This window comes from Gopherus flavomarginatus, chromosome 7 (genome assembly GCF_025201925.1).
Source record: "Gopherus flavomarginatus isolate rGopFla2 chromosome 7, rGopFla2.mat.asm, whole genome shotgun sequence".
Lineage (NCBI taxonomy): Eukaryota > Metazoa > Chordata > Testudines > Testudinidae > Gopherus > Gopherus flavomarginatus.
The window spans coordinates 102,340,239-102,366,695 of record NC_066623.1 but is presented as its reverse complement, the minus strand read 5'-3'; the positions used below and the strand labels follow the sequence as shown (position 1 = coordinate 102,366,695).

The following is a 26,457-nucleotide window of genomic DNA, read 5'->3' as shown; positions in this document are numbered from 1 at the left end:
AACACAGTGAAATAGAAAGATATGAAGTAATTCAACTGTTAAAAAAAGTGACACATTTGATGTGTATGCTTGATCTCTGGCTAAATAAAAATAGTAGCCAGTCATGCTTCTACCAAAACACTATCTAAAGTTCTAGTGTTTGAATAAACTAGCTGCTGTTCTACGAAATTCATCCTAGGCAATATTTCTTCTCAGTTTTATACTGGAACAACATAATTCAAAATAAAACTCAACATGTTAAGCAGTAAAGATAGAAGAATATGTTGAGCTTCAGAATATGTAAAGCAGTAAAGATAGAAGAATATGTTGAGCTTTTTCTTTCCCTGAAATACAGCACTACTTCAGTGTGTACACTAGCCGCAGCACTGGTTTATTTCAGTGCTCTGTAAAAATTACCAGTTTGGGGAGAAAAATCTTCAACTCTGCTTTGTGTTCCTCCTCACACAGTCAGTGAAAGCATCAGCACTTCTGAGATAACCCATAAAAAGCAGCAGTGCAAATCCTGCAAACTCCTACTAGATGTTCTATTTGCTGGTTTGTTATTACCAGTTGCAGCAACACCTTTTTATGAATATCAATTTACTCACTGCACAGAGTTTAGAACGCACAATGTAAAAGCAAAGGCAGCCTTAACATTATCCTCTATGCTAAGAAACTGCCTCCTTTCTCTCTAATACATTTTTTCTTACTGTGGTTCATCTTAAAAATGAATCATCGTAAATTTAAAAATATGTTCCTGCAAATCTCTGGTCGACTATAGTGAGAATTCATTTATTATGAGACCACATGATGCAGAGCTCTGCCTTTTATCTGAACATGACATATTTTCACTTTGTTTTGATTCCACATTTGAAAATTGGTCCCATCAATTCTTCACCAGACCCAAAACTTTACTGATTTGTTCACAGAAACATTAAATGCCAACTAGAAGCCCTGCAGACAAATAAAATCATTTACCAGTTTAATGTCTGGAGTTTCTTGTCTAAGGAAAGATAAGTACAGTTTTAGGAGTGATGAGAATCCACATCTGAGATCAAAATCAATTAACTTTAATCCTTTTGATCCTTAGCTCAAGCTGAAAGTCAAAAGACTTCCTACACTGGTTAATTTTTAGATGCAATTTTGGAAAATTGTTTACTTTTTTGATTTTGAAAGGGCATTACGTCCTTCATGCATTGGCCAGACTCAGTTTATGCATTGATTGTGATCAGTGATTTTCTGCATCAGTTGCTAGTGAGGGAAAAACAGGCCGTATACTTACATTCCCCATAATGCATCATTTTCTCTCTAAACAGTGGCAGCAAACAGGCACATCCAATACTGTATTACTTTCTTCTCTCATTCATGACGATGTCACACCCAGGCACTGTGATTCTGAAAAAGAAGCATTTCCCAGGTTCTAAGGATAGAGGTACCCCAACCAATCCATCATGCTTTGTGTGTTAACGATAGACTCATGCATAAGAGGCACCACAAGCAGTGAGAGGCAGCAGGCATGAAAAGAAGTGAATCAACTGTCAACGGTTGTGATCTGAAGGACTGCAAGGCTGTGATTAGAATTTTCAATCAGGGCTTCCACAATTCATCATGTTACCAAGGAAAGAACGTTTTTATAGGCATGTTCCTTCATCAGTCCTTTCTGCTATTAGCATAGCAAGTTCTAGGGCACACACACAAAAAAATGCATCAGATCTTGCTGCCTTACAGTTAAAAGCATGTATATTTGAATCTTTAAGGAGAAGAGAGTAAAAGACATTCCAGAGCAGTGTAACGATCATTTCCTGTTTGCATACACAACACTGAAATAAGATGCTCTATACACAGAACAGCATTTCAGCTGAAATAAAGCAAAATACATGTCTTCCCCCCCCCCCCCCGCACATCTTTCTGCTGCAGTCATGCTTCTAGACAGTTATGTTGAAAGTACCTCAGAATGTTTGACCTGGCTGCCATTGGGGGATATCAAGAAGAATACAATCTAACAGAAATCCTTATTCAGAACTTGTTTACATGCTCTACGCAACTCTGAGAAATGCAAGGATAGAGTTCTTCACAAAGAAAGCACACTCATAGCCTAACTACACAAAACTGCTTTCAGTACCCAATGTAGTGAGACCAAAGCCATATTTCTGAAAATAAAAAGAGCTGCCATGCTGATTTAGAGTGTGTGTATGTAAATTCACAGTAACCATTGGTAGGGTCTAATTTTGAGTCAGTGCATGGAGTACTAATGCAAACTATGTTCCATTTAGAGAAGAGAAGGATGATCTTGTGATTTAAAAGGTCTGGATTCAATTTCCAGCTCCCTCTATGACCTTGGGCAAATCATTTAATCTCTTGGTGCCTCAGTTCTCCATCTGTAAAATGGAACAGTATTTCCCTACTGCAAACAAGAGTTGTAAGAATAAATTCATTAATCTGGGAGGCATTCCAATACTGTGATGATGGACATCAATGGAAGACCATAATCCTGCGGTAAGATCTGGGCTGACCGATGCTTGTGTGCCCATGGAGTCCTGCTGACTTCAGCAGGATGCCATGTAGTATAGCAACCTGTCTGTGTGGATCTCACTGCAGAGTCAGTGTCTAAAAATCAAAATAGGTAGGGAGATAACCAAAGATCAGCCATTTACTAATGCATGCAAATAAAGTATTACCAGTAATTTAAACTGAAATTTTCACCTTAAATCACAAACAACATACATTAAAACACTCTATGCAAGTATATAATTAATGCCTTTAAGGTCTTGCCCTCTTTTGGAAACATGAAAAGACACTAGGCATTTTTTTCAAGTTCCAAGTTAGAAACAATTAATAAAATAAAGCCATTTATTTCAAATAACTAACTGGAATCAATTTAATCTTAAAATGGAGGCAAAGTATCATTTTACTAGACAACATCTAATTGAAAAATATTGCAACAATATTCACACAGCAAACTGATGCAAATGAATTAAAAAGCATATATAAATTGAGGAGAAACTTTACCACTTGGATATGATTGCTGCTTGTCTCCAAACTCCAACAAATATGTTTTTGGTAATATTTATTTCAGTTTGTGGTCAGCAGATACTCTTTAAATTGTTACCTGGGCATGTCTGTGTCTTGGTTTGATTTTTGGCTGTGTTAATTTCTTATGAAACAGTAATTTATGAAAGCACAGATTTTTATAGGCAGATGTTTCAGAATTATTAACTATTAAAAAGCCTTTTAATGTGCTAACGTGTAAATTTTTTTAACATGATTATCATGTTAAAACTAGAATGTCTTAATTGTTTTTCCATTAAGGAAGAAATCAGTAGATAATTTGCAGTATCTGGTCTTGGTCCTGCAATGACTCAGTGTGGACACTCTCTTTTGCCCACACTGAGTCCCACTGTAAGTGACACAGGAAGCTCCAGTTGGGCACAGGAGATCCAAAGAGCTCATTACAGGACTGAGGTCTTAGAAGGGAGGGTAGGCGGGGAAACAGCTATAGTAGGATATGCTGGACACCTAGAAAGAAGAACTGTTTCATCAGCCTGTCTCTCTGACATCTCTCTGTGGATGTCTGGCCACCTGCTCAAGCTCAATATGGCTAAAATAGAGCTCCTAATCTTTACCCTAAGCCCTTCCCTGCCACCTCCTTTCTTGATCACTGTGGACAACCCCACCATCCTGCCTGACACTCGGGCCCGTAACCTGGGTATAGCTTTGACTTGGTCTTCTCTCTAGGTACTTACATGCAGGCTGTCGAAATCATGCAGATTGTTTTTGCACATTATCTTTAAAATACAGCCTTTCCAATCCATCCTCATTGCTAAAACTCTCATCCAGGCTCTCATCTCACATCTCGAGTATTGTAACATCCTCTGGCCTTGGCAACTGCAATCTTGCCACACTCATATCCATTCAGAATGCTGCTGCAAAGAACACTCTCCAATACCAAATTCTACAGGCCACTTCCCTCAGATCCCACTGAGGAATACACTAAGAAACTACAGCATCTACTCAGGACACTCCCTACACTAACACCAGAAGAAATCAACATACCCCTAGAGCCCCGACCAGGGTTATTCTATCTACTACCCAAGATCCACAAACCCGGAAATCCTGGACGCCCCATCATCTCGGGCATTGGCACTCTCACTGAAGGACTGTCTGGATATGTGGACTCTCTACTCAGACCCTATGCCACCAGCACTCCCAGCTATCTCCGTGACACCACTGATTTCCTGAGGAAACTACAATGCATAGGTCACCTCCCAGAAAACACCATCCTAGCCACCATGGATGTAGAGGCTCTCTACACAAACATCCCACACACAGATGGAATACAAGCTGTCAGGAACACTATCCCTGATGATGCCACAGCACAACTGGCTGCTGAGCTCTGTGCCTTTATACTTACACACAACTATTTCAAATTTAATGACAATATATATCTCCAGATCAGTGGCACTGCTATGGGCACCCGCATGGCCCCACAATATGCCAATATCTTTCTGGCCGACCTGGAACAACGCTTCCTCAGCTCTCGTCCACTCACACCCCTTCTCTACCTACGGTACATTGATGACATCTTCATCATCTGGACCCATGGGAAGGAGACTCTGGAAAAGTTCCACCACGATTTCAACAGCTTCCACCCCACCATCAACCTCAGCCTGGACCAATCTACACGGGAGGTCCACTTTCTTGACACCACGATGCAAATAAGTGATGGTCACATTAACACCACCCTGTATCGAAAACCTACCGACTGCTATGCCTACTTTAATGCCTCCAGCTTCCATCCCGGACACATCACACGATCCATTGTCTACAGCCAAGCACTGAGGTACAACCGAATCTGCTCTAACCCCTCAGACAGAGACCAACACCTACAAAATCTCCACCAAGCATTCTCAAAACTACAATACCCGCACGAGGAAATAAGGAAACAGATCAGCAGAGCCAGACGTGTACCCAGAAGACTCCTACTGCAAGACAAACCCAAGAAAGAAACCAACAGGACTCCACTGGCCATCACATACAGCCCCCAGCTAAAACCCCTCCAACGCATCATCAAGGATCTACAACCCATCCTGGACAATGATCCCACACTTTCACAGGCCTTGGGTGGCAGGCCAGTCCTTGCCCACAGACAACCTGCCAACCTGAAACATATTCTCACTAGTAACTGCACACCGCACCATAGGAACTCTAGCTCAGGAACCAATCCATGCAACAAACCTCGATGCCAACTCTGCCCACATATCTACACCAGCGACACCATCACAGGACCTAACCAGATCAGCCACACCATCACTGGTTCATTCACCTGCACATCCACCAATGTAATATACGCCATCATATGCCAGCAATGCCCCTCTGCTATGTACATCGGCCAAACTGGACAGTCGCTACGGAAAAGGATAAATGGACACAAATCAGACATTAGGAATGGCAATATACAAAAACCTGTAGGAGAGCACTTCAACCTCCCTGGCCACACTATAGCAGACCTTAAGGTGGCCATCCTGCAGCAAAAAAACTTCAGGACCAGACTTCCAAGAGAAACTGCTGAGCTTCAGTTCATCTGCAAATTTGACACCATCAGCTCAGGATTGAACAAAGACTGTGAATGGCTTGCCAACTACAGAACCAGTTTCTCCTCTCTTGGTTTTCACACCTCAACTGCTAGAACAGGGCCTCATCCTCCCTGATTGAACTGACCTCGTTATCTGTAGCTTGCTTGCTAGCATATATATACCTGCCCCTGGAAATTTCCACTACATGCATCTGAGGAAGTGGGTATTCACCCACGAAAGCTCATGCTCCAAAACGTCTGTTAGTCTATAAGGTGCCACAGGATTCTTTGCTGCTTGTCCTAGCCAGTTGCTTTGACCATCTCACTCCCTCTCTTTGAATCCCTCCTCTGCCCTTCCTTCTCTACTAGTCAAGCATAAGATGCTTGTCTTCACTTTCAAGGCCTTTCATGGCCTACGGCAACCCTACACCTATCATTCACTATCGAAATGTCAATTCTACCTCCCACTGGCCAATGATGCCAGCTCACTTGTGAAATATTTGAGAAAGCACCCTCACACCGTATAAGCATCCACAAAGCTACCTCTATCATCCTTCAAATCCCTCCTCAAACCTTTCCTTTGCCATAATGCCTACAAAAAACGTGACAGTGGTTAAGCCACTGGTGTGCTGAGATTACTGCCTAGCATACTGACCAATGCTGTCTCATTGCTTCCTTGTTCTCCTCCATCTGTCTGTACCCATCTGCTGTCTCTTATCTTACATGAGATTTTAAGCTCTCTGGCGCAAGGATTTTTGTTCGGTCTTTGTACTGCACCTAGCACAATGTAGTTCTGATCCATGACTGGGGCTCCTAGGCGCTACAAAAATACAAACAAACAAATAAATATTTGTTTGCGACACATCTGCATTCTAATACCAGCAACTAAAACCTTGCAGACATGTTCAAGACATTGTTAAGAATCATTTCAACCTGATTTCATCCTACAAATCTCAAATCTAATCTCCATTCCAGAGATGATAAAAAAATGGAAAATGGCCTAAAAATTGAATCTCTAGTTCCATTCATTGTAAAACAACTCTTGTAGAGAAAACACTCTATACATACAACAAATCCTCTCTTTTTGGTAATCCTCATTCGCAATTTTCTAGGGACCTATTTTTACTTTTCCCTTGGTATTCATATCTCTCAGCATCTGCCAGCTGCTGCAGATCATTTCACTCAGTGAGCGGCTGCATATTCCGCTGTTTATTCAAGGAAGATAGCATTAAAATATGTGGGTGTGAACTCGCATGAAAGAGCGGGTTTGGACTTCAACACATTTTAACATAGGTTCCAGTACAGATCACATGTAAAACACTTATAGGTTCATTTTTAGCCATTACTCCTGAGGGAATTCTGCACCAAAATATAAAAATTATGCACACCATATTGCAAAATTCTGCAAATTTTATGTGTCAATAAATAAATGTGGCTCCAGCATGGCAACTGGGAGCACAGTGGGGCCTAATCTAATTTGAGAAGGATCTGTTTGCTTCCTGAAGACTTCACGCCACTTTCAGGAGCCATTCAGAATTGTGAAAATAAATAAATAATTCTCACCACTGGAGAAACTGCATATGAAGTTACAGTTTCGTACAAATATCACATAATCATCAGTGTCCACTGTTTTCAGTGTGTGGGGGGAGGAGAGGCAGTTCCCAAAGGTAAAAAACTGATAAAGACAAAAAAAAATGGCTATTGTTATTAAATGGACAGCGTTAACCCTCAAAAAAATTAGGAGAAATGCAGTTTTATCCCTTGTGAAATCTCCTGATGTTGGTAGTGAAAACCAGTATTTACTGCCTGACTCTCCCAAAAAAATGTCACAGATAAATATTAGGCATGCAAATGAATACATATGAAGTAGTCATATAAAACTGTGCCAGTGGTTTCTCTATGATTTGTACTTCAGCTAAGAACCACACTGCTATCATTTCCAAATACACAAAACATGAAGAGACTCAGGCCTCCTGTTTTGGCATGTAAGTAAGATTGTGACCCATTTGTCTGGCAGCCAATATTCCAATTTACATGTACTAGAAAGCAACATATAAGGGTCCTGTTTATGATTAAAATATTTCAAGCCATAAGTACAATACAGCCTGCTGATAAAGAACTCGCAATGCCTTTCCTCTAAATTTGTGTATACTTCATATGCAGTTCTTTTGCAGTCAAGCCTTTTAACAAAAATGATTCTCATCTTATTCTTTGTCTAACCTTAACAGAACCCTGATATCATATAAGTTTCAGAATGACTATACACTATTTGGATAGTAATCCGTTTTCGAGTATGCTATCCTTCTCTAAAACTATTTCGATTTGCATCTATGACCATTACAGCTAATGACTGAGCTGTGCATCATAGTTACAAAAACAGCTAACCTCTTTTCCCCTTATGTTCCTGTCCCCTCGTGTTCCTTAAAACAAATAAATCAGTATGTTGACTGATTTAAGTACCTAACTGCCAGTCATTTTACTCTCTCTTTTCCCCCTCATTCCAGCCTCCATAACCTCAGGTGATGCAGAGCGGTGATTAACTTTTAACGATATATAGCACCCAGAGTGACAAGCTAAGTGAACGGTTATAAACAAAAAACATTGTAAAATAGGTTATTTGCCTCTGTGTACATTTTTGCAGAGCCAGTCAAGATACTGGTGCTTTTTACTAATGCAATACCATTAGTACTTAATGGTGGAAATCACAAGAGACCAATATAAATCTTACAAATAAGAAAATCTTAACAATACAGGTTTATCTTCCTCATGAATTAGCTATGCAGTTTGTTCTATTATATAAGACCCATTGTTTCCACATTTGCAAATTACTTCCTGGATCTATTAACTAGAAAGGGAGAAATGCATTTTTCTGGCTTATTCTCTGGAACAAGTAGAATAAATCTGTCTAAACTGGTGAGTGTAAACCAGTAACAAGACCAAGATATTTCTGGAACATAATCAAGTCCCTAAAAAAATACAAAAGAACAGTTGAAGAACAGGGGGGAGATTTAAGTGCATTGATAATACAATTTGAATGTATGTGAGGATTAATAAAGATCTGGGAAGATTTTTCTAGACTTACTCCAGACCTCTCCAGGTATGAATATTCTGTAATGTTCAGTAGGACATAAAGAACAACCTAAGGCTACCACAAGGCTTGTATATAAAATTCTAGGAACTAAAGCACAGATTTCTCTCAAAGCCCTAGCACCCCGACTCCTTGCCCACTGCAAAAAGGTAACTCCCTACTCATCAGGCTTTGTGGTTGCATATCACAGGGTCTAACAATGTCTGATAAACACCAGAACTAGATTCACTTGTATCCACCCTCCCCAATCTGTCTTTCTTGGGGAACGTTGTTCATACTAAAACAAAGCCTACGAGTTAAAAATGTCTTATAGTCTGGAGGATCATGAGAGAAAAGAATGGGAGTCCCTCTTATATGCCATTAATTCTGAGAATTGAGGACAACACTTGATATTGCTAGTAAATAGCAGACGCTATTCCCATTATGTTCTCATTAATAATGCACCACCTGCTATGAAAACCTTTGGTAAATCATGTTTAAATTACTGCACAATAGATATTTAAGTAACTTTAAGATTTTGACACAAACAACAAAAGCAAGGAAATTAAGTCTGACATTCCAGCTTTATCTCATCTCGTTGCTGCCTAAGCATTGTAGCCACATGCATGGCAGGCAAAGCCCATGGCCTTTATTCACTTAAAGTTCTTGATGTGGAAACCGATCCAGTTTTAACAAGAGCTCCCACCTGTCAGGCTGGATTAGATTTTATGTCTCCTCCATCTCACCTCAGGTCCTCTCCACATCACTGAGCCCTGACTCTGGAGAAAATTATATGGGTGAAATTCTGTCCCACTGTCTTCAGGGTGCTTCAGACTCCCACAAAATCAATGAGAGTATATCCATTGACTTCAGTAATCTCTGGATCAGGTTCTTTGCATTTTATATGAAAAAGACCAGCCCATTTTCATTATAATGGCTCCTTGTTGAAAAGCTGATATAATGCCTTCCTCAGCCCCTTAGGCTCCTAACTGGCTTCCTGATCCACTGCACTCCTTTTTCAAGTCTAAATCACTCACAGGATTTTTTACCACCTGGAGTAAAGGCCTACCCAATGGAGTCCTAAGCAGGCACCTTCTAATGAAAAGTCTTCTATGCTCCTTGCATATTCTTCAGTTTCTTAAGCCACTGGCCAAACCACTCAGGAGCACAGCGTCCCTGAGCTACACATCCTTGGCTTTCTGCTCTGTGGAGTTATTGATCCCTACAAAAGCACGCAGAATGGCAAAAGGAGAAACTGTGACAGCAAAATGGTGGAGTTATGCTGTATTTGAAAAACAGGGAAATTACACAGCAGTATAGACGGGTGCATAATTGCATAGGTCTGAGGCCTTGCTTGTAGGATTGTGTTGAGTTCTCAGTGTGCACGTGTTCCCGTGTATGTAGAGCTCCCATGAAAGCTAAGTGAAACTATATGTCTATATCAAGAGTAAAACTTATTCCTCTGATCTAAAATCAGCCTTGAATTACCTCAGATTGCTCATTACTTGAAGGTACTGTTTGTGTGAGAAGAGATGGGAGAAAAGGGAAAAAAGGGAAAGGAGGAAAAGGAAAAAAAAAAAGAAAAGAACTATAAACAAAAAATTATATTTAGAGCCCTACCAAATTCAGGGACCATTTTGGTCAATGTCATGGTCATAGGATTTTTAAAATCACAGTTTTCATGATTTCAGTTATATAAATCTGAAATTTCATGGTGTTGTAATTGTAGGGGTCCTGACCCAAAAAGGAGTGGTGGGGGGTTGCAATGCTATTGCAGGCGGGAGTTGTGGTACTGCTATCCTAAATCCTGCGCAGCTGCTGGTGGCGGCGCTACCTTCAGAGCTGGGCAGCTGGAGAGCGGCAGCTGTCGGCCAGGAGCCCAGCTCTGAAGGCAGAGCTGCCAGCAGCAGTGCAGAAGTAAGAATGGCCTGGTACGGTATTGTCACCCTTACGTCTGCGCTGCTGCCGGCAGAGCTGGGCTCTCAGTCAGCAGCTGCCACCCAGCTCTGCAAGCAGCAGTGCAGAAGTAAAGGCGGAAATACTGCAACCCCCCTAAAGTAACCTTGCAACCCCCCTACAACTCCCTTTACCCCAAATTTGAGAGATGCTGGTCTCCCTGGTGAAATCTGTATAGTGTAGGGTAAAAGCACATAAAAGACCAGATTTCACAGGGGGAGACCAGATTTCACGGTTCGTGACGCATTTTTAATAGCTGTGAATTTGGCAGGGCCCTAACTATAAGAAAAAACAACACAAACAAGCCATTATAAGACATGTCTACACTGCAGAAAAACAAAAACAAAAAAAAAACACCCCAAGGCAGCAAGTCTCAGAGCCTAGGTCCATGGACTCAAGCTGGGAGCACAGGGCTAAAAAATAGCCACGCATTCCCATGTGGGCTACAGCCTGAACTCTAACATGCTCCCCCCATCACTGGATTTCAGAGCCTAGGCTCCAGCCTCAGCCTGAATGTCTTTACTCCTATTTTTTTTTTGTTGCCTTGTTGCATAAGCCCAGCGAGCCCAAGTCAGCTGACCCAGGCTCTGAGACTTGGTGACGCAGTGGATTTTTTGTTTGTTTGTTTTGCAGTGCAGATGTACTATAGGGGCCAAAGTCCCAGTGAAAGTCATTGGGACTTAGGCTCCTAAGCTACACAGCCATTTTTGAAAATTGTATCCAGGAAGTATAAATTAAAAACCTGTTCAGGATTTTAAAAAGACATAAAATTGTGCCCCCATAGATGGTGCTCTTATTCATCTGTTTTCATTCAGTGCACACAGAACTCACCTCTAACTATGCAGAAGTGGGGAGCAGCACCCCTGAGATACAATCCACCCTGTACTCAGGTCCCTACAGAGGGACTTCACACACTCCACTCTCAGTACTCTCCATGCAGGCCATCAACCATGTGTGAGGCGCAGGTCTTTCTTGAGCTCTGCAACGGAGATCGGTGGGAGTAGGGTGTACTTATCAGAAAGCAGAATTTGGCTCTTAACATAAAAACAAGTAATAAAAAAAAACTTTCAAACTGTTTAAAAAAACACCCTGAAATCCTTGATCTTAGGGTAAGACCTTTTGTTGACAAGTTTCAGAGCAATTTTCATGGTTGAGTTACCAATGTCTTTTTAATGAAAACAGAACACTGCTTAGATCACCACCACTACTAGGTAAATCACATTAAATAAATCACATATTAAAGTGTGTGTATATGTCTATGTATATAAATGAGGCTAGTACTGCTGCTTTTTATTAAGGTTGACTGACACGTCCCATTATAAGACCCTGTTTTTAATTGCTTATCGCTTTGCAGACTAAAAGTTTGGGATGAATTTTTAAATGCAGAGTGTCTGTCTCAGGCTAAAATTATTTTATTTATTTATCTTTGTTTTTGAACAGCTCTAGTACCAGAGGTCTGCATTATAGATTTTAAAGTTCCAACCCTGTTCTTGACCCATAAGGTGTCAATATGACACCACATGATGGAATGTCTGGTTTTTCAGTTTGCTTTTAAAAACGTAGGGAATTGCACATAAAAACTATGTTGAAATACATTATTAAGATTGAAAAATCAAGTACTGAAAAGTTAAGAATTGCCAGACCCCTTCTGTGCATGTATTAAGATACAGTCTCTGATTACATGATTATTATATTTTTTTTTCTGCAAGGGACAACCCTCTATTAATTTCACATTTTCTGATTACAACTGTTCAGAGCCTGGTGCTGGAGAAGCTTCAACTGGAGAAAAGTCCACAGGAAAAAGTGTTAGGTAATCCTGAGATAGCGCCATGCTCTACCACCCAAGGATGACTTCATTCTGAATCTTCTCCACAAACTATTTGATTGGAAGATTTTTTCCCAGGGGTCAGAACTTAGCCTCAGAGACAGAGGCACTTTTCTTACCTGCCTCATTTTAATTCATTTTATAGGTCATCTTTAATATGATGGTTTATTAAGATTTAATCCCACAATCAAGGATGGGAGGGACCCAAATGCATAAGCAAAAACCTATGAAGGTCCACAGCAAACCACCTGGTGGCCTGCTACTTTTCCTAAGAGTCTCATCCAAAGCTTGCTGCTCTCACACAAGACACATGAAATCACACAGGTCGCATATAAGAAAATGGATGGCTTACAGCCCTGAAGGACTCCATGGAAAACTAGAGCTTTTTACAGGTCAAATGAGTGTGCTGAAAAGCTACCTCTCAGGTCACACAAACCCAGCTGTCTACAGGGAAGAAAGATCTGCAGTTGCATAACAATGGCCTTCTGAAGTTTCAAGCATTACACTCAGGCATAAAAAGACTATATTGTACTGAAGCCTAAAATTGGTATGGTAAAGCAGCCTCATAAAATTCTATTTAATCAGTTACGTGAGGTGAGTAACTTTGTGAATAACGTGGCATTCATTTATTCATCATAATCAACAACATTAATATATTAGGATTACCTAATGGCAGGGAAAAGCCAATCTCACTGACATCACAGGAGTCATCTAATACCCAAAGTTTTGAATTTGGATGTGCAAGTGATCTTTTATGCATGGATAGGTGTTAGATAATCACATCCTAACAAAATGCCAGGAAGAAAAGCACGGGAAAGCTTTCACCAGATATAAATGAATTATATTGCAGCAGAAGCCTAAAGTCTCCATTACAGTGAATAGTCTCACCTGCTGCACTGCACAGTCTCACAACCAATTCTTTAAAACAAAAGTTTGTGGTGGACAGCAAGGGTGTGAATGGCCTCTAGTATTTATCTTTCAGAACCTCTGTGATTTGTTTGTCTACAGGTTATATGAATGCTCCAGAAAATCATGTATGGGGCTGAAATATCACAACAGCCAGTGTGTTTGAAAATCCCAACCCTAATGTTTAGAATATTTAGCCCATTCAATTGATTAGCACGCTGTCAAATTGTTGTGCATGTGAGTTAGCAGTTATAAAAGCTGCATTTTGTACTCAACAGAAAGTAGATGGTTGGGTACATTTAATCAATAATTCCAGTTTGAAAGTTGTTCTGATTAACAAAACACAGTATGTTAATAGCACACCATACTTAGGGTGTACATCATCTTTTACTCTTCAATCTCCTATATCATGGGCTGTTTTTTATAGATTTTCTTCCATGTTATACTTTTGAAATGGGTTGGGACATCCTGCCGATTGGAGGTCTTAAGAGATAAAAATGGTAAGAAATAAAAAAAATAGACTCAATTTATTTTAAATGGTTAATTTTATTTCTTTTGAAAACCCTTTTTCTGGATGTCTAAAACAGGATATTTCTTTCTAAATGTTGTATATTGTTATGAACCCATAAATCATGCCTCATGAGTCCTTCCTAGTATAACACAGAAATAGTATATGAGCAAAAACTTTTCATTGAGGCTTTTTTTAAAAAAAAAAATCACTTTCAAGCAACCATTATTTACAATAACCACCAAACTCTCAAAAGTACAGAGTTCCTGAGCCCTATATCTAACTCAGCGTTCCACAGGTGAGCACATTACCAATCTGCAGTTTTACTCTACGCTGAAACTTAATGTGACTCCTTTCACATTCAAAGCCATCACCTTTATCCATTGATTTACACACTCTGGTAACTATTTTTCAGGATCAAATAACTATCCTATATGGAAAAATGCAGATACAGATCAAAAAACCACTGAGGTTTCTCTCAGAGAGTTTCCTATAATTATGCCATATGGGTAGATTTGGCCACTATATTTTATAGGACCCTCCAAAGGCCATGCAGAACTTGGGGGGTGGGTTGTGATGCCTCCTGGTAGATTTATCATAACAGGTCTTTCCTGCCAGTTCCTGCCTATGGACTACCCTAGGATAGAAGATGTTTCACTCATGAGTTATCAAGCTGCATTAATTTCCAAGTGGATTCTTCATAAGGGTAAGGTGATGGGTGTACCTTTCCTGGGACCTTTCACTTTCTCACACATTCACAGATCTCTCTGGGGGAAAGGCGTGACACATCAGTCAGCTGACTTCCTCTTCTGCAAGGGCAGACAAAGATTCTCATCTCTGGATGTGAATCCACATGGCGCCATCTGGTCCATAGTGAATACATTTAACTCCAAACTATTCTTAAATAACCGTATCTGACATGAGACTAGATAAATATTCTTCACTTGAAATATTTATAACCACAACAGTAGAACAATTTTCTGTGTTGATCAGTGCAAAGTAACGCACATAGGAAAACATAACCTCAATGATATAGACAAAATGGTGGGGTCTAAATTAGCAGTTTCCAGTCGAAAAAGAGATCTTGGAGTCATCGTGCATTGTTCTCTGAAACCGTCTGCCCAATGTTCAGTGACCGTGAAAAAAAGATAACAGAATGTTAGGAACCATAGTAAAGGTGTAGGCAAGAAGACTGAAAAGACCATATATAAATCCATAGTATGCCCACACTTTGAAAACTGTGTGCTCTTCTGGTCACCCCATCTCAAAAAAAAAAGATATATTAGAATAGGAAAACGTGCAGAGAAGGGCAACAAAAATGATTAGGGCTATGGAACACCTTCCTTATGAGGAGAGATTAAAAAGACTGGGACTGTTCAGCTAAGAAAAGAGATGACTTAGGGGGGTGGGGGCAGAGAAAGTGAATAAGCGTTATTTACCCCTTCACATACCACAAGAACCAGGGGTCACCCGATGAAATTAATAGGCAGCAGGTTTAAAATAAACATAAGGAGGTACTCCTTCCCACAACACACAGTCAACCTGTGCAACGCATTGCCAGGAGTTATAGTGAAGGTCAAAAGTATAACTGGGTTCAAAAAAGAATTAGATAAGTTTGTGGAGGATAGGTCATCAATGGCTATTAGCCAAGATGGTCTGGGATGCAACCCCACGCTGTGGATGTCCCTAAACCTCTGACTGCCAGAAGCTGGGACTGGATGACAAGGAACAGATCACTCAACAACTACCCTGTTCTGTTCATTTCCATTGAAGCATATGGCACCAGCCATTGCTGAAAGACAAAATACTGGGCTAGACAGACCATTAGTCTCACCCGCTATGGTCATTCCTATGTAATTACGGGCACGTCTTCACTGCCAATGTTAAAGCGCTGCCGTGCAGCACTTTAACCTGGCTTGTATAGTTGTGGCATAGCATAAAAAAACCACAAGCACAAGGGGCGTACCTACCAGTGCGGGCAGCGCAGCTTCCAGAGCTGGTGCACTGCATGTACTGGCACGTTACAGCGCTGAACTTGCAACGCTCAGAGGGATGTATTTTCATACCTCTAAGTGAGAAAGTTGCAGCACTGTAAAGTGCCAGTGTAGACAAGCCCTAGGTTTAACAAGTTTTTAGTAGAAAAGTAAAAATAATTTGCTTAGTATAGCATACAACCACATTTAGCAAACTTCCCTACAAGACATTGAAACTAATCACACTCCTCTTTTAATCTCATTGTGTGGCGTTGAAAGGCTAATCATCTTAATGCAGACATTTTCCACACATCCTGCTCCAGGAGTTGTTCATATTCTGGAGGGACAAACCCCATACTTTGGCAAATTCTGGTATAGACCTTCATAATATGATACTTTCTCTCTTTTCTTACATGCTTTGGGAACAATGAAATGGTTAACGATATTTATATTTAAAGGATTATTACTGGCAGTTGAGTTAATAGCCATTAAAATGACTGGGGCAATTCACACATCGGAGCTATTGTTTCAGGCTCTCTACAAATTCAGGCAGACACTGCCACATCATTTGTGCCTGACACACATTTTGAAGTCTTTCCCTGGAACCACAAACACTGGAGATTTACTGAGATGCTGAAGAACAATTAAGATGTCTGACCCATGAGAAGTCCTTCAAGGGGGCAAGTCCCACATTTTGAGAAATGTGGACGTACAGTATTAAAAATAATATGTAGTTCTACACTTTCACCGACAGATGATGTGAGAAATTTCAACACTTTATTTAGACTAAGAAAATTATGTATTGTGACAAAGTTCCTCCTCTACCGTGGTGGGTCCTGCGCTTATTGGCGGATTTGCTCGCCTCACAGATTCACCCTGTGGGTCAGGAAACAGCCCAGAGACCTTCCCCTCTGGCAGAAGCCACAGTCCAGGTCAATTCCTCCTGCGTCTGATCAGGAGTTGGGGGGAACCTGGGCCTGCCCTCTACTCTAGGTTCCAGCCCAGGGCCCTGTGGACTGCAGCTGTCTAGAGTGCCTCCTGGTACAGTTGCACAACAGCTACAATTCTCTGGGCTACTTCCCCATGGCCTCCTCACAACACCTTCTTTGTCCTCACCACCGGACCTTCCTCCTGATGTCTGATAATGCTTGTACTTCTCAGTCCTCCAGCAGTATGCCTACTCACTCTCAGCTTCTTGCACGCCTCTTGCTCTCAATTCCTCACATGCACACCCTTCCTCTCCTCTGGCTCCCTTTGGCCTGACTGGAGTGAGCCCTTTTACAGCATCAGAAGGGCCTTAATTAGAATTAGGTGCTTAACAGCCTCACCTGACTCTTAGCAGGTTAATTGGAGTCAGGTGTTAGCCTGGAGCAGCCCCTTCTCTGGTCACTCAGGGAACAGAAAAACTGCTTATCCAGTGGCCAGTATATCTCCCTTCTACTACTCTGCTGGTCTCAACTGGTCTGGGTCTATCACAGTATGTATATAAAATATAAAAAAGGAAAAGGAAATCATTCTTGAACTGGTGTCAGTCTAAGTTCTAAGGAATTCCAGCCGCCTCTGACTTCTTCCTTGTCATATTTTTATTATGAGGAGAAGGGACATACACATAACATTAATATTTTAATTTTTATTACTACTTATATTCTATAAGACATGAGACAAAGATAAACAAGATCATAAGCACAGAGAAAGAAAGGAAATTAACATAAATAAAAAGTATGTAAGGAAGGGAAAGAGAAGGTAAGAATTTTACTCCCATATCCATATAATTCTTATGAACTTTTAAAAATTCATTAGCACTAGTTGTTCACACCACATGTTAAAAACTGCACTGAAGATTCTAAGATATTTTTCTATACAGCCTTTTCTACATTGCCCACTGTATGCTAGTCTTTTGCTAACAGCAGCATCTAAGAATGCTATTATTAACCGTAAACCACTGAAAATATGCTCCCCAGATACTAATGTCATCCTCTTGGAGTGAGTGGAGAAGACTTTCTCCACTTTCTCTGTTCTTTCATATTTACAAGCCAACAGTACATCTTAATGCACAATGCATCCCATTCAACCATATGTTCTGCTTTATCCACAGCAGCCTATCTTCTTACGGGGAGTGACCGAGGGAAACATTATGACCCCAGCAGAGACTCAAAGATAAAGACACAAAGGCAGCATTGTGTATAAACAGTGTTCTCAGGCAGCAAGCCTTAAATTCCTAATGAGACAATCTAATGGAAATGATTTTGCCTTCTTCAAACCTGAAGTACACAAGTCTGCTTTGTGCAGTATCACAGACCTCTGCAACTAGATGGTGAACCTTTCAGCCCTGACAGAATGGTTTACTAGCATCAAAATTAGAGTTAGTCCAAAATCCCTGTTTTCTAGCAAACTGTATGTGACAGGTTGGATCACAGAAACCCCCCTGGGAGCTGCCAACTGATGTGCCACGACTATCTCTGCTCCCGTTTTCCCTGCCAGCTCAGGACTCCAACACCCTGTCTTGCTGAGCCAGACACTCCCATTTGCTTCAACAAAGACGCAGGGTCTGCATTACTTGCTCCAAACCTGTAGGTTTACCTGAAAACAGCTCACAGAAGTGTGGTTGTCTTTAGGACTCAGATGCCCAACTCCCAACGGGGTCTAAACCCAAATAAATCCGTTTTGCCCTGTACAAAGCTTATGCAGGGTAAACCCATAAATTGTTCGCCCTCTATAACACTGATAGAGAGATATGCACAGCTGTTTGCTCCTCCAGGTATTAATACATACTCTGGGTTAATTAATAAGTAAAAAGTGATTTTATTAAATAGAGAAAGTAGGATTTAAGTGGTTCCAAGTAGTAACAGACAGAACAAAGTAAGTCACCAAGCAAAATAAAATAAATGCGCAAATTTATGTCTAATCAAACTGAATATGGATATGATCCTCACTAGTTCCAGAATGCTCCCTTTTACAGACTAATCTCCTTTTAGCCTGGGTTCAACAATCACTCACACCCTGTTCTTCCAGTTTCTTCCAAGTATCCTGGGGGAGGGGGTGTGGAGAGGCTCTCTCTTTAGCCAGCTGAAGACAAAATGGAGGGGTCTCCCAGGGGTTTAAATAGACTCTCTCTTGTAGGTGGAGACCCCCTCCTCACTCCTATGCAAAGTCCAGCTCATGCTCCAAAACGTCTGTTAGTCTATAAGGTGCCACAGGATTCTTTGCTGCTTTTACAGCTCCAATCTGGAGTTCTGGAGTCATCTGGGCAAGTCACCTGTCTATGAATGACTCACAGTGCTTACAGGCAGAAGCCATTGTCCACATGGAATCCTGTATGTCTCCACGAAGATTTTACGTGGATTGGAGTATTCCAAGATCCATTGTTCCCCTGATCGGGTACTTAACCCTGTGAATTCCTTCCTAAAGAAGCTGACCAAATGCCTCACAAAGCTTGCTTGATTTCTAAGTAAGTATACAGCCAATATTCTTAACCTCAAGTACAAAATGATACATGTGTAAAAACAGGACAAATAGCTATAGTAGACCATAACTTTTACAGAGATATGTTACATTGCATAGGCAGCACAAAACATATTCCAGTTATGTCATATTCCCATAAAGCATTATGGGTACAGCATCACACTGGAAAATAGACTGATATTCCTTCTTGGTCTTAATGGACTGAGCATTAGTGACTGGAGCTGAAGGGGATGATGGGAGGTTTTCTGCAAAACCCTTTGAATAAAGTGCAGAGTGACTGGGTGAGTGCGGGGAGGTTGGGGAAAGGAGGCCCCCCCATACTCACCTGTGGCGGGAAGTGGAGCCATGTGGCCCCAGCCCGCTCCACTTTCCTTGCCCCGGCCCCAGCCGTGTTGCTGGGGGGCAGCTGGGGAAAGGTCCTGCACTCACCTGCAGCGGGAAGCGAAGCGCCATGGCCAAGAGCTGGCAGAGTGGAGCTGGCTGGGGGTGGCCTGCTCCGCTTCCCACCGCCAGTGAGTGCAGGGAGGTTGGAGAAAGGACGCCCTCCACACTCACCTGCGGCGGGAAGTGGAGCGACATGACCTCAGCCCGCTCCACTCTGCCACCTACCAGCTGTGGCGCTTCGCTTCCTGCTGCAGGTGAGTGCGGGGAGGTTGGGGAAAGGACGCCCCCATACTCACCTGCGGTGGGAAGTGGTGCGCTGCAGCTGGGAGCTGGCAGAGTGGAGCGGGCTGGGGCCGGGGTGCTCTGCTTCTGCCACTCCTGGTGAGTGCGGGGGGGGATCTCTTCCCCCAAACCTCCTCCCCCGAGTAACACGGCTTGGGCAGGGGCGAGGGAAGCAGATCGGGCTGCTCCCGGGCCCCCGCTAATCCCACAGGCCACTCTGGGACTGTGGGGCCCCCAAAAGTGCCCTCCCACAGCTCCTGGGATAGCGATGCTATCGAAATTGTCCTGTTCTGTTCATTCTCTCTGAAGCATCTGGCATTGGCCACCGGTCAGAGACGGGATACTGGACAAGATGCACCACTGGTCTGATTCAGTGTGGCTGTTTTTATGGTGACTCAACAAGTCAACCCTTTGCATTTTACAGTACAAACTAAATTTTCTGAATGTTGGGGGAGGAAGAGGGAACTTGTAGATATCAGAGGAGCACCACCTTGGTTTGGATAGCAGGGAATTTGGGATTAATTGAGATTGTGCTGTCTCTCCAAGCCATTATTGCAGGGAACCATACTCCAAAATTAATATCAGCTGCATTCCCAATGAGTTCTCTGGTAAAGGAAGGACTTGCTTTACGTTTATGTAAATAACGATTTAATATAGGAAGTTGGTCCAGGTCCATCTCAGAATCTTGAGCACCAAATACTACTACTAATTTCTATTTACATAATACCTGTTACCTAGGCAGCTTTTAATGAGGCAATTCATCACTGATGAGGATTTCAGACAAAGTTCTGAAATACATGGTAGCCTCTAAACTACCTCTAAAGGTTCTCCTGCTTTGCTATACCTTAGCCACCTCAAAACTGTGCAAACACCACGGAGTAAGACTACAATCACCTTTAATATGCAGATAAAGCCTAGAAACTAGTTCCCAGAGCACTGTCTGTGCTGATCCAGACATATGACGATTCATGAACTGTACTCTGTAATAATGAAATGGGACTTATTCAGTTTCAGATAGTGATGTCAAATGTGACCCAAAACTAATTTCATAGAGGGCAACACAATTTTTACTGATTCCCTGAGGCCAATTTCTCCGGCTAAACAAACCAGGTTTTCCAAGTTACCTTGGGAAACACTAAGATATCATGACAGGTCTATTTCTGTTGACTAGCAAAATACATCTGGCATCAGCCAGCATAGAAATATCAGATTTTAAAAAGCACTGTGGAGCAGCAGAAGAGAATCTAGCACAATCCAGAAAAAGAGAGAAAAATAGTATAAACTGTATAAAGAACATATACGTGTCCCCAAAATAGCCAATGACCCACCTGAGATGTGGGAAACCAGTTGCAAATCCCTGCTCTGCTTGATTTAGAGTAGGGAGTTGAACAGAGTTCTCTCACATTCCAGGTGAGGACCCAAACCACCCGGCCACAGGGAGTCTAGGGTAGATCTCTCTCAGGCTATGCCTACACTATGAGCCAGGGGTGTGATCCCCACGTCGCAGAGATATACTTGCACTAAGAATAGTTGCATAGACAGAGCAGCAACAAGCAGCAACACAGGCTAGCTGTACTGAGTACAAACCCACCTCAACCCCATGTACATCACACAGCTAGCCCATGCTGCTTCTCCCTATGCTACCCTGGCTACACTACTACTTCTAGCACCCTAGCTCACTGAGGGCTTGTCTACATCAGAAAGTTGCAGCGCTGGTGAGGGAGTTACAGCGCTGCAACTTAGGAGGTGTACACATCTGCAGGGCACCACCAGCGCTGCAACTCCCTGTTTGCAGCGCTGGCCGTACTCCCGTTTTGTCTCGGGTGTAGAGGATCCAGCGCTGGTGATCCAGCGCTGGTAATCAAATATAGACACTTACCAGCGCTTTTCTTGACCTCCGTGGAATAAGCAGGTATCCCAGCATACCTGAGGAAGCCTCTGGTAATCAAGCTGGTCTCCTTCCCCGGTTTGCTCTCGCGTTCCCCGAACCCCGAGCAAGCAGGTCTCCTTCCCTGCGGTTTGCTGGGTGGTTCCGGGAACGCGAGAGCAAACCGGGAAAGGAGACCAGCTTCGCCGCGGTTTGCTCTCGCGTTCCCCGAACCCCGAGCAAGCAGGTCTCCTTCCCTGCGGTTTGCTGGGTGGTTCCGGGAATGCGAGAGCAAACCGGGAAAGGAGACCAGCTTCGCCGCGGTTTGCTCTCGCGTTCCCCGAACCCCCGAACAAGCAGGTCTCCTTCCCTGCGGTTTGCTGGGTGGTTCTGGGAACGCGAGAGCAAACCGGGAAAGGAGACCAGCTTCGCCGCGGTTTGCTCTCGCGTTTCCCGGAACCACCCAGCAAACCGCAGGGAAGGAGACCTGCTTGCTCGGGGTTCGGGGAACGCGAGAGCAAACCGCGGCGAAGCTGGTCTCCTTTCCCGGGTTTGCTCTCGCGTTCCCCGAACCACCCAGCAAACCGCAGGGAAGGAGACCTGCTTGTTCGGGGGTTCGGGGAACGAGAGAGCAAACCGGGAAAGGAGACCAGCTTCGCCGCGGTTTGCTCTCGCGTTCCCCGAACCTCCCTTGAAGCAGCCCAACAGCGCTGCAGTGTGGCCACATCTAACACCACTTGCAGCGCTGGTTGCTGTAAGTGTGGCCACTCTGCAGCGCTGGCCCTATACAGCTGTACTAATACAGCTTTAACAACCAGCGCTGCAAAATTTTAGATGTAGACATGGCCTGAGAGCTCGTGTGAGTACATCTACACGAGCTGAGAATCACACGTCCAGCTCCAAGCGTAGACATACCCTTAACCTCTCCTACTGAAGCAGTTCTACTTCATATAATTAAATATTCAAAGAGTAGTTATCAATAGTTTACAGTCAATCTGGGGTGATATATCCAGCTGGGTCCTGCCGGAGCGTATCCTGGGTTTGGTACCATTCAATATCTTCCTTTAAGGCTTGGATAATGGAGTAGACAGTTTGCTTATAACATTTGGAGTGGCAGTAAACTGGGAAGCATTGCCAGCATTTTGGAGGACAAGATTAGAATTTAAAATGACCTTGACAAAATCAAGAACTGGTGTTAAATGAACAAGATGAAATTCAATAAAGCCCAGATGCCAAAATCTACACTTAGGAATTAAAAATCAAATGCATAAACTACAAAATGGGGAATAAATGGCTAGGTGGTAATACTACTGAAAAGTATCGGGGCTTATAGCAGCTGACATGAAATATGAGTCAACAATGCAATGCAGTTGCAGAAAAGGCAAATATTCTGGGGGTATTAACAGGAATGTCAGACGTAAGATATGAGAGATAGCTGCCTCACTCTGCTCAGCACTGGTGAGGCATCAACTGGCATACTGTATCCAGTTTTGGGCACCATACTTTAGGCAAGATGTAAATAAGCTGGAGAGAGCCCAGAGGAGAGCAACAAAAATGATACAAGATTTAGAAAATCTGACCTATGAGGAAAGGTTAAAAAATAGGGCATATTCTTGACAAAAGGCTGGGGGAGAGGGGAGCGTGATAAGAGTCTTCAAATATGTTAAGGACTGTTACAGAGCGGATGTGATCAATCATTCTCCATGCCCACTGAACAAAAGACAAGAAGCAATTGGCTTAATCTGCAACAAGGGAGATTTAGGTTAGATATCAGGAAAAAAACGTTGTAATTAAAAGGATAAGTAACCCCTGGAACAGAGATGTTTTGGTGTCTCCGTCACTGGATGTTTTTAAGAACAGGTTGGACAACAACTGTCATAGTTATCTAGGTATACTTAGTCCTGCCTCAGCATAGGGACTGGCCTAGATGACATCTCAAGGTCCTTCCAGCCCTACATTTCTATGATTCTATAACTGAGCCAGAGAAAAACAGACATTGACTCTATAGCCTAGTGTTAGGGCACTTATTTGAGATGTAGGAGACCCAAGTTCAAGTCCCTGTGCTAAGTAGGGACATGAATTCAAATCTCCTGTGTCCTAGGTGAGTGCCCAGGCTATTGGCTACAAAGGTGTGGAGTTTTTCTACAAAACAGGTCTAGGGTATAGGCTACCTCATCAGCTGACCTAACTTATTCTTCTGCCTCCAGGAGAGGGTTCATAGCGGAGATCCCCAAGCAGAGGCAGGTGCCTTTCTCTGGCTCATCAACTAGGCACCTAGAGGCCCAGATCAATGGGAATTAGGTGCATAAATACCTTCCTTAGCATTTCATTTAAGCAGCTCCCTGTTCAACTTGCTGGCTTCTCAAAATCCCTTTCTTAGACACCTAAATTGCCCGTTCTTTGAATGGGGAGCTAGGACCCCGACTCAGGGCTGAGAATTCCACTAGGTGGCAGGGTCCCCTGGGGTTATGCATTACAATGCCTAAAACCCTTACTGGATCTAAGACTCCTATAAAGCAAATTACTTAGGTATACACATAACTTTACGCTTGTAAGTAGTTCCCACTGAAGTCAATAGGACTAATCCCAAACTAACGTACTTTGCTGGATCAGGGATACAAGTGCCAGAGACATAGGGGCTGGGCCAGTGGATCCCAATTGCAAAGATCCACCCGCTATTTCCATCCACCCATAAGAGTCCTGAGACTGTTTTAGTGGTTGTGGAACAGTTATTAGCATTGTTCCACAGGTTGTGTCTTGAGGAGGATTCCACATCTTGCACGGGATCATTCTGGAGTAAACTGATCATCTCAAGCTTGGCACAGTGGGATTTGCTCGATGGCAATTCTCACTTTTATCTGAAAAGCAACATGTACCCAAGCCTATCACCATTTGCTATAAATGTAACATAGCAACAATAGGCTCGATCCTTAGCTGGTGTAAATCAGTAGAGTTCTAGTGACTTCAAAGAAGCTGCACCAAATTACATCAACTGCGAATCTCAGCCATTTTTGAGTGGATCTCTCTCTATGATTGAGAATCCTTGGACCACCTGATCTGTCAGACTGGATCAGTCAAATGGTCCATTACTTTTGATCTCCTCCCTCCAGCACTACTCAACACAAACTTCATCAAAAGGCAAAAATCATGGATCTGACCAATTGTGAAATGGTACAAGGCAATGGCGGAGAAGAGAGTACTTCCGACCCTTCTGCAATCATCCTTGTGACATTTGATTACCTTATCCAGCAGGCACAACTACTAGTGTTGTTATTGGTCATAAAATGATCCCTCTTAAATTCAGCAACGGTATTTATATTCCTGCAGGCTGACTACACACTGTGTGGACAAGCATTGCCCGTTGATTTGTTTGCTGCTAAGATTTAATTAAAAAAAAAATCTAAGCTTTCTAATAAGGTATGGAAGACTAGGATCCTGGTGTGAAATTGCCAACGAGACTGTGCAACAGTCACTGACTAGCTTAGAACCAACTAATATACAGGGAGCAACATTATCACAGGAAGGAATTCCTACACACCACCTTTGCCATGATGAAGAGGGGGAAATATAGATTAAGGAAAGATCCCTAATTTTGTGGTATGGTAAATGTACAGTTAAGACACAAGATGATCATATATCTATCCGGCCAATCTCATCTTGCAATAGAGAAATATGAATTTGTTGAAATACTTTATATCTGAGAGTTTGAAGAAAATTTGGCATAAAAGGCAATAAGAAAGGAAATCACTTAACAGTGTACTTTATTACATAAAGGAGTGAACTGTAAAACTGAAATATTAATAAAATATTTGCTGCATTGACTGTTGCTTAACTAACTAGCAGCATGGTTTTATGAAGATCAGCTGGATCGCATAAAAGTTTAGAAGTAGTTTTCCTTTTCATCATTATCTTTATGCTTGGCTTAATCACATTCATAACTCCCAAAATCCCACTTCCTGAATTCCCTAATGGAGCAATGCCCTGAGGTGCAAACTATCGGAACACTAGCAGCCCACCAACGTTAACTTTGGCACTGAACAAAGATTAAGAGAAAGCAAACATCACCAAAGCCTCAAGCAAAATACAATATTTTTAAACTGTCGGAGTTTAAGGTTTACACAAGGAAGTCAAAAGAGAATAAAATTGAAGATAAAACCATAATTGATTAAAAATATTTGCATCCTTCTAAATGCAGTGCTGATTCTTCCCCTCCCCTCACTTGGATACTGGTCAGTGCTTATGAGGATTAAAGGAGTGGTATAAATATAATGCAGAGTTCAAGCAACATAACCAATGTTAACTTGCCAAAAATCACATGCCACATGAGTCAGCTGTCAAGGCCACCCTTTGGGCAAAAATACCGGAAACTAGTCAAATTACAAAACACATTGTTCACTTCTGAGTGGTGGCTCAATCTTGTAGGTTGCTGAGCATTCTGGGCCCAATCCAGAAAAGTACATAAGCACCCAAAGAATCCCACTGAAGTTCAAGTTTACAGTTCAAGTTAGAATCTGCCCTATTTCTTGATTGTTTTAGTAGGCCTAACTGTGCCTTCAGATATACAAATGCAACTCCCATTAGATTCAGCGGGAGTTGCAACTCAGGTGACTGTGGATCAAAAGTAACTAAAGATGCAGAGTTTAATGTAGTTACACGCTTTCTCTCATTTTTTCTAC

The 26,457-nt window shown here is 42.3% G+C and overlaps 1 protein-coding gene across 10 annotated transcripts in view; it reads right to left on the bottom strand.

Moving 5' to 3' along the window:
- Positions 1-26,457, bottom strand: part of DAB1 (DAB adaptor protein 1) — a 718,429-nt gene that overhangs the window by 221,472 nt on the left and 470,500 nt on the right. For 8 of the 10 annotated variants that reach the window (XM_050962010.1, XM_050962016.1, XM_050962017.1 and 5 more), the window contains one exon: positions 1,262-1,374. The exons of the other annotated variants lie outside the window; for them this stretch is intronic. Coding sequence is in view for 1 of the 8 variants with exons in the window: in XM_050962018.1 (XP_050817975.1) it covers positions 1,262-1,280 (19 nt within the window). In the remaining 7 variants the exon portion in view is untranslated. The remainder of the gene's footprint in view (positions 1-1,261; positions 1,375-26,457) is intronic. 10 annotated transcript variants of the gene reach the window in all.